Source organism: Kogia breviceps, chromosome 7 (assembly GCF_026419965.1).
Source record: "Kogia breviceps isolate mKogBre1 chromosome 7, mKogBre1 haplotype 1, whole genome shotgun sequence".
NCBI classification, from domain to species: Eukaryota; Metazoa; Chordata; class Mammalia; order Artiodactyla; family Physeteridae; genus Kogia; species Kogia breviceps.
Genome location: NC_081316.1, coordinates 112,943,456 through 112,952,206, shown reverse-complemented (window position 1 = coordinate 112,952,206; position 8,751 = coordinate 112,943,456). Strand labels below are relative to the sequence as shown.

General features: G+C 45.3%; 1 protein-coding gene across 4 annotated transcripts; it reads left to right on the top strand.

The window, feature by feature from the left end:
* Window positions 1–2,264: 2,264 nt before the first annotated feature.
* ACRV1 (acrosomal vesicle protein 1) lies at window positions 2,265–8,267 on the top strand. 4 transcript variants are annotated; one of them, XM_059070711.1, is made up of 5 exons: window positions 2,265–2,316; window positions 4,903–4,971; window positions 5,032–5,253; window positions 7,250–7,369; window positions 8,143–8,267. In XM_059070711.1, the coding sequence occupies exons 1-5, from the start codon at window positions 2,265–2,267 to the stop codon at window positions 8,265–8,267; spliced, it is 588 nt and encodes a 195-aa protein (XP_058926694.1). The 4 variants fall into 4 exon arrangements, with proteins under 4 accessions (XP_058926694.1, XP_058926692.1, XP_058926693.1 ...); XM_059070709.1 differs by having other exon boundaries at window positions 4,903–5,253; XM_059070710.1 differs by having other exon boundaries at window positions 4,903–5,262; window positions 7,247–7,369.
* The last annotated feature ends 484 nt before the right edge of the window (window positions 8,268–8,751 follow it).

Below are 8,751 nucleotides of genomic sequence, written 5' to 3'. Positions count from 1 at the left end.
CCTTTCCACTAATTTCCACTGCTTCTAACAACAAAAGTCTGACTGAATGTGATCTCAGCTCTTTCTCCTAACTCACTCCACGTCAAAAAAAGGAACTATTGACAGCATTCTGTGTCATGCCTTTCTCTCCTCCAGAGGAGTTGAGCTGCAGACCTGGAAATCCTAGTTTTGTCCTCCAACTCAAGCCAAGTAGGGAAGGCCTCTGCAACTTCTGATCCCTGAGGTCCTGCTTTCTCCCACTGATCCAGAATCTTCAGCCAGCCCACTCTAGGGGCTGTCTATACATCTTCCTCCATGAAGTAGAGCGAGGTCCAGAAAAGATAATTCATTTATTCCTTCATGCAGGAAAACTGCACCTGTTATATGTCAAGCATGCTGTTAGGTAGTGAGGATACAACAGTGATCAAGACAGACTGCAACACCATTTTCAAGGAGCTTAAAGTCTAATGGGGAAGGGACGTCCCTGGTGGTCCAGTGGTAAAGAATCCACCTTCCAATGCAGGGGATGGGGGTTCGATCCCTGGTTGGGGAACTAAGATCCCACATGCTGCAGGGCAACTAAGCCCATGCACCACAATTACTGAGCTCACACGCCTCGATGAGAGAGCCCATGTGCCACAAACTACAGAGCCCACACGCCCTGGAGCCCATACGCCACAACTAGAGAGAAGCCTGCACACCGCAACTAGAGAGAAACCCAAGCAGACAGTGGGCTGTAATGAAAAGATCCCTCATTCCTCAACAAAGATCCTGTGTGCTGCAACTAAGACCTGATGCAGCCAAAAAAAATAAGGAAAATAAATACATAAAATAAATAAATATTTTTTAAAAAGAAAGTCATCACACTTGCCTGCTACATGCATTTTTTAAAAGTCTAATGGGGGAGACAAGCATTAACTAATTATTAAGAGTGACAAATACATCTATTCTAGATCCAGCATTCAGTGGTACATGTAACAAAATGGTCCAAGAGAGGTGGGCAGGGAAGAGGGAGGACATGGGGGCTATGGTAGAGGACGTGGGGGCTATGGTAGCTCTGCCACCCAGTCCCCTCAAAGTTCTAGCTTAATACCAGGTGGATGCTTCACTGCATCCGTCTTCTCAGCAGTTACAGCTCAAGGCACAGCTTTCAAATATGTCTTGTAGATCCCTTTTCAATGCCCATATCACATAAATTCTGTTACCCATTTGAGTTTGCCATCTGTTTCCTGCCAAAACCATGATTGATATAGGCCATTATGAAAATACTATTAACAGAAGTGAGCAGGGTTAAGGAAACAAAAAAATAAAGTTGGGGCATCCAGATTTAGCAACTGCAAGAAATCATTATCATTCCTAGGCCTGAGGGAGCAGGGGAAGGAAAACATGTAACCATAGCCTGGTGGAGAGCTGAAGCCATGGAAGAGAGGACACCCTTCAAAAACTGTCACATCAAGACCCAGCCAGTGTCAGAAAACTGTGGCAGGAAGGTAATAGGAGGAATAAATACTTCAATCTCAATCTGTGTGTGTGTGTGTGTGTGTGTGTGTGTGTGTGTATTCTCTTCTCCAATCTTCCATTGGCTAAACACAATCTAAAGCCAACCCCAATCAGCACTCGGATGGTCAACTCAAGAGAGATCACCCTTCTGGGGTCCAGGACCAAAAGGAAAAAAGGCTGATTTAGAGAGTCAAACAAAAAATAACCAGCTAGGGCTTCCCTGGTGGCGCAGTTGTTGAGAGTCCGCCTGCCGATGCAGGAGACACGGGTTCGTGCCCTGGTCCGGGAAGATCCCACATGCCGCGGAGCAAGTAAGCCCGTGAGCCATGGCCGCTGGGCCTGTGCGTCCGGAGCCTGTGCTCCGCAACGGGAGAGGCCACAACAGTGAGAGGCCCGCATACCGAAAAAAAAATAATAATAATAACCAGCTAATCACACCCCACTGTCAAGAACACTTTAAAAAGAGAGTAGATAGATTTTTAAATGTATTACATAGAGTATATGGTACTTTGGTAATATGAGTTTTTAAGGTAGGGCAGAGAGCCCCAATATACTACAGTGCATGAGCCTTCACAGTACAATTTGCTGTGGGTTGCCAGAGGTCCAACCTGCCTGATCGGGCGACATGAGAACCTCAGAGCACAACCCATTGTGATGAATCATGGATTGTTTCTGAGGTTCTAGAATCCCAGACTCTGTGGCTCAGCACTGGGAAATTCTGCTCAGTTTTTTTTTCACGGCTCTTGGGTGCCTCACACCAGGGTGCCCTGTCTCCCAAAATCCAGATGAAGAAGTTTTTTCTACTAGTGAGTCTGTATCTGCTTGGATCTGCCAGAGGTAAGTCCTCTTGTCTTGGCTCTGGGTGGACATGTAAGAGGCACCTTTAAGGCATTTCAGCCCTTGAAGAAGGAAGGCCAGTATCTTAGTTACCCAAACCAATCTAACTCAGAATTAGGAGTAGCTGAACAAGTTCAACTCTGAGAGCTACTGAACCGGTGGCGAGTTCCTCCTAGTTATGGCTTCACCATCAGAGACTGGCTTAGCACAGTCTCGTTCCTAATACTTTCAGCCACTTGACATTGTATCTGATGCTGTGGGAAATGAGAAGATTGGTCTAGGGGTTCTGCGGAGGTCCAGTGAAGGTTTGCCCCCGTGAACTGAATGTAGGGGATCCTTGTGTAGTTAATGTAGAAGGAGAGACATGAGGAGATGGGAGTGTGGTATGCCTGGAAAGTCATCCGAGGACACAGCATGGCTCTGGGCCAGAGACCTTACAAGCCCCTGTTTCATTGGTCTATCCATCCAGTGGTGTGTATTTCCTCTTTCAGGACCCCCATTCAGGGTGGGCTCTGTTCCCTCCTTCCTCCTACAGGAGAAGTGAGAGGCCATGAGCTCTGAGCTGTCTGTTAAATGACAAAGTGTTTTCTGTAACGTCAGTTCTCAGAGATTTTGTCTTTTGCTTTCTTAGACTTTTAAAAGGTGACTCAGAAATGTAGCTACATAGCTACCAGATGGTAGTATGTGCTAGCCACTTGGTGGGGCAGTGAGTCATAAACTATAAGCATGAAGAAATTAATGTGCTTTTTCAAGCCTCACTTCCATATCAGAAATTTCTTTATTAAAACTTCTGTTAACTCTTTTTTTTGTTTTTGTTTCGGTACGCGGGCCTCTCACTGTTGTGGCCTCTCCCATTGAGGAGCACAGGCTCCGGACGCGCAGGCTCAGCGGCCACGGCTCACGGGCCCAGCCGCTCCGCGGCACGTGGGATCCTCCCGGACCGACCAGGGAAGCCCTTGAGTGGTTTTTTTAAAAAGGAAAATATATCTCTATACCCATTGCTCCATCAAGAGTGATGGTGGCACATCACTGGTGGTGCATGGTTGAGAGTCCGCCTGCCGATGCAGGGGACGCGGGTTCGTGCCCCGGTCCGGGAGGATCCCACGTGCCGCGGAGCGGCTGGGCCCGTGAGCCGTGGCCGCTGAGCCTGCGCGTCCGGAGCCTGTGCTCCTCAATGGGAGAGGCCACAACAGTGAGAGGCCCGCGTACCGCAACAAAAACAAAAAAAAATAGAAAATAAAAATTCCTTAAAGCCTTAGTAAATCTTACCTTTCCTTTATCAACATATTCTAATGCTAGCCTTTTGAAAGTTATTGATTGTAAGGTCTTCAAATCACTCAGAATACATACATATACACACACACACACAAATACATATATATATATATATATATATATATATATATATATTTGCAGGATTCTTACAGAGCTAGAGTATTTTGGGGACTTGGGCCTCAAAGATCCTGTAATTCTGTAATTCAGCTTTTGGCTAGGATTAATAACTTAGTCATTATAGTCTACTCACCACCCTTCTCTAGGTTACTCAGTCTAAATGAGTTACTCAAAGAGTAATAATTTTTTTTAAAAAGTAATAATCAAATTGTCTGTTTGGTGCTACACTTAATAAAATGAAAGTTGTACTTACGGATATTTGTCTGACAGCCACTAATAAGCTGGATTAAACGTAGAAGAGAGTGGTCAGAACAGAATGACCAGCTAAGAGTTTTGTAATTCCAAATGCAAGGTCAGGAGGAGGGCAAACTACAATTAGCTGAGCACTTGAGCAATGGACTAGGCGCTTCACAGTTTATCGTTTTGAATGCTCACGGCAACTCTGTAAAGTAGGTGTAAATGGTATGTCACAAGGAATCTCAATTCAGGGATATAGAAGCAAAGATTGTTTTTATCTTAATAATTAACAGCAACTTGGCTTTGTGTCCCCAACTCACATGGATTGGGGTTGAGTGTGTGAAAGAACATGAACTTGCCAAGTAAAGGTGTCTTAATCCCTTCTGGTAATTTTTGTGGGTTCATTAGGTATTTGTCATCTCTAGTTTAAAATTTATCTTGCCCAAAGTTTAAAATCTTCCACCCTCAGTTTCAGCTAGAGTTACTCAGCTACTGAAACAATTTGCTTTCTCTCCCTCTTGTATCTCCATTCTTACCTTTCACCCACAGGGGAACTGGAGGGAGGCTAGTGGTGGACTTCTGATTACATGAATGATAGGACACTGATTTCCTGAGGTTGGCTCTGTCAGGGAGGCACAGGTGCTTTTGGTGCTGGGTGAGGAGGTCCCCATGTGCCCACTCACGGTACACAGATCCACACAAATATTGTGGATCTTAAAATTCTTCCCTTCAGTCACAGAGGTGGCCTCTGTGTTTCCTTAACACCCCTGTCCTTCCGTGGTCTCCCAGGTGATTGGTTGACTGCATCCAACATCTGCAGTATCTTCAGGTGCTTGACCTAGGCCCCCAGGAACCTAGGAACCCCACAACATTAGCCTTGCTCCATAGGAAAGAACTCTTTATCCAGGTGTCCTCTCTCACCTTTACCATCTCCCCTCTGTTATTTCTCCATCCCAGGAGCATCAGGTCAATCTGGTCGGCTTCCTGGCTCTATGGATCATCAGGCTTCAGTTCAGCAACCTTCAGGTGACTACTTTTCACTTGCAAACTCTTCAGATGGTGAGGCTTTATATGAGACTTCTTCAGGCGAGAACACTTTGAGAGAGCACGGTTCAAGTGAGCACACTGCAGTTGACCACGCTTCAGGTGAGCACGCTTCCCGTGAACAACCGGCTGGTGAACAGCCTACGGGTGAACAGCCTGCAGGTGAACAGGTCTCGGGTGAACAAGCCTCGGGTGAAAAATCACCAGGCGAACAGCCATCAGGTGAACAGCCTTCAGGCAACCCGCCTTCAACCACAATTTCAGGTGAGCCACATTTGGAAGGGTGCCCATCCTTGACTTCAGGTGGGAAGTAGGTAACACACACAGAAAGCCAATTTTAAGGAGTTTAGAAGAAAGAATAGTTCATACGCTTCACAAACGGCTCTCCCAAAGAGAGCTGTTTACACTTTACATCTCTTTACATTTCTTTACAATAATCCCAGGTGGCAAGATCCAGGTTTTGTGGGGCCCTTTGGAGGTTAAACTGTTCAGAGGGCCCTCTTTAAGAAAAACAAAACAAATATAAAAGTACCAGCAGTCCCTCCAACTTCACTCTATGTAAGAAATTGTGAATACAGATGCCCACAGCTCCCCTGGAAGGGGCTCACGGAAGACAACTTTAGTGAGTTTCCTGCTAAATCTGCCTCTTAACAAACTGTGTTAAAATGCTTTGCAAACCCTCTAAAGAGATGTCTAGCAGTGCAGCTGGTAGCTCTTGGATTTTATGTTTGAACATGGTGTCAATGGAGATAATAAACAATCAATAATAATAATAGGAAAGAGTTTTATTTGAGCCAAAGTGAGGACTATAGCCCGGAAGCCAGCTTCCCAGATTCATTTCTTCAAGGTTTAAAAAGAAAAAAAAAAAAAGACCAGCACATACATGTACAGTATGGCCTTGGCACCTGGGAAGGGAGTTTTATCATCAATGGATTACTGGAACTGGCGCCCCATGAAGAGCGGTATTTAATCTTTATTTTTAACATGGACATTTTTTACTTCTGGTTAATGTGACCTTTTCTTTACTAATTAAAGCAGTTGTTCAGGGCTTCCCTGGTGGCGCAGTGGTTGAGAATCCGCCTGCCGATGCAGGGGACACGGGTTCGTGCCCCGGTCCGGGAAGATCCCACATACCGCAGAGCAGCTGGGCCCGTGAGCCATGGCCGCTGAGCCTGAGTTCCACAATGGGAGAGGCCACAACAGTGAGAGGCCCGCGTACCACAAAAAAAAAAAAAAAAAAAAAAAAAAAAGCAGTTGTTCAATAGGCCACAAAGAGGCTGTTTTAGTTAGCATAAAATTCAAGTTAACTAATGTATAAGCCAGAATGACTTCTCCATACCTCACTCAATATGTGAATATTTCTTTCATCAATGGAAAGTAAAGCATGCTGACACTTTTGTCTGTTAGATCCAGAAATAAGTTCCCAGGACAACTGCAATTCTTTGGCTCTTACTCAAAAGGGGTTCTTCAAGGAAGGAAAGCAAGATCCAAGGTTTAATGTCTCAAGTTATTACCAGACGTAGACACTTTATATTTCACCCCATTACATAAGTAGCAGCATTGCAAATTTTCAGACTAGAGAAGTTACATCATCTGGCTAGAAAGTAGCAAACCTTGGATTCCAACTTAAGTCTGACTCCAAAGGCCATATTCTTTCCGCTTTATGCTTCCTTAATTAGGGAAGTAGAGGTAGAGAGGCAATACGGAATTGCTTCAAAGAGACTGCGCTTTGTGACAAACTGACCTGATTGAAGGTTACTTTGAGAATACAGAATTGATGTAATGTTTGCAACCTTACAGCATTCTAACACAGCTTATTAATCAGTCAGATTTCACTGCAAGTGTTCGTGCCTTGTGGATAAGTGAGAGTGTGATGGGGAGTAGGAACCGGGACCCAGTCACATGGGGAGTTCTATTGCTCCTATTGAGTTAGACACGGCAGAAGGGTATCTAGTGATAAGTGTCCGGGAAGCCACTGGGTGATGAATTAGAATAAAAGTCAGTACTAGAGAGATAAATGTGGGATTCATCAGCAATGAAAATCATAGGTGAAGCGATAAGAATGAAGGCATTTCCTCTGGCACAGAAGAGAAAATACGTTCTTTCAGACACAGAGCCCTCACATCCCTAACAAGAACCAGAAAAGGAAACGTGTTGTATCCACCTACTTGTTGCCCATCGTCCCTCCCCAGATGTGTGACTCAAGGCTATACAACCTGGATCCTAAAGTTATTTCATCAGGCTGATCTTAAAGTTTCAGGCCCAGTATTAAATTGCCACACATGCTCTTATATGAATGACCAAGGAAAATGTCTTCAAGGAGAGGGAGTCTGCTCCACTCAGAATTCCCAGCAGTGCATGTTAAAGAAGATCTTTGAAGGTATGTGGGGACTTCATGAGCCAGTCTTTGCCAGAGAACACCTCAACCAGTTTGAGTACTGATGGGGAGGAGATAGGGTGGCAGGGGCCTGAGGAGAGAACAAGCTGTGATTCCCCAGAAACTTGGAGATTCAGGAGAAACTTATCCTTTCAAGAATCAAGAGCAGAATTCCAGCTATTGAGGGAGAGGCCCTTCCCAGCAGGCTTATGATGTCTTAAAAAGAGGCAGGGAGATTGGCTGTCTCTTCCTATTAAAGAAATGTGTGGGTTGCCCCTTGAGCCATTGAGACATTGACCGTAAGCTCAGGAATGTGTCTATCTTGTTCATGGCTATATATATTCCTAGCACTTAGCACAACGTCCAGCCCATGGTAGGCATTTAGTAAATATTGGATAAATGAGTTAAGTAATAAACAGTTGTCCACCAGTCTGTATTCACAGGTTGGCAGACCTGTATGTGTGTCTTCCTACACCTCTCTACCCTTACACTCAGTCCTCATCCCCAAAATAAGGAAGGGATCTTGGTTACTTCCATCCCATGAACTTCCCTTGACTGCCTGACTTCCCTTGTGGTTTGTCTGGTCCCTCACTAGACAGAGTGGGCAACTGATTGGGGGAAGGGCCCAGAAGAAGCAGATGGAAGGGAGGAGAGAAAGAATATACAAGTTGGAGGACTTGGTCGTGCATACATAGGGACACTGGGAACCATGGATGAAAGCTAAGATTGGAGGAGGAAGCTTTCTGCTCATTACAGTCTGTCTCTGCTTCTTTCAGGTGGAAAACTTCAGTTCATCGTCCAGGGCTGTGAAGACATGTGCCCATCCATGAACCTCTTCTCCCATGGAACCAGGATGCAACTTATATGCTGTCAGAATCAATCTTTCTGCAACAAGGTCTAGAAGCCTGTGCCCTTGCTTCCTGCTCTGAGTCAGGCAGCAAAAATCCTCCATCACCCTACTGGACTCAATTTATATTTAGTTTCTTCCCCAGTCAAAAACTAATCACATCTTCCTCTGTCAGACAGGAAGCTCAAATATCTTTCCTCTCCTACCCAAGCCCTGTTACACATTCTTCTCTGGCCTCCAACTTCCCTATCCCCTTACCCCATCTCTCAACACTCTTTTCTTTTTCAATAAATTCCACATGATTAAAGAATATAGACTCCAGACAGTCTTTTCCCATCAACCAGGGGCAGGGTCACTCTGAGCTTCCTTCTGCTCCACACGATAAAGTAGATCCTTTTTTTTTTTTTTTTTGCGGTATGCGGGCCTCTCACTGTTGTGGCCTCTCCCATTGCGGAGCACAGGCTCCGGACGTGCAGGCTCAGCGGCCATGGCTCACGGGCCCAGCCGCTCCACGGCATGTGGGATCTTCCCGGACCAG

Bases quoted from the DNA above. Each gene is read 5' to 3' on its own strand.
- ACRV1 (XM_067039509.1), top strand. From the start codon at position 2,265: ATGAAGAAGTTTTTTCTACTAGTGAGTCTGTATCTGCTTGGATCTGCC. The intron at 2,317-4,902 runs GTAAGTCCTCTT...TCTCCATCCCAG, and splicing joins TCTGCTTGGATCTGCCAGAG to GAGCATCAGGTCAATCTGGT. The intron at 5,293-7,243 runs GTGGGAAGTAGG...CTGATCTTAAAG, and splicing joins GTGCCCATCCTTGACTTCAG to TTTCAGGCCCAGTATTAAAT.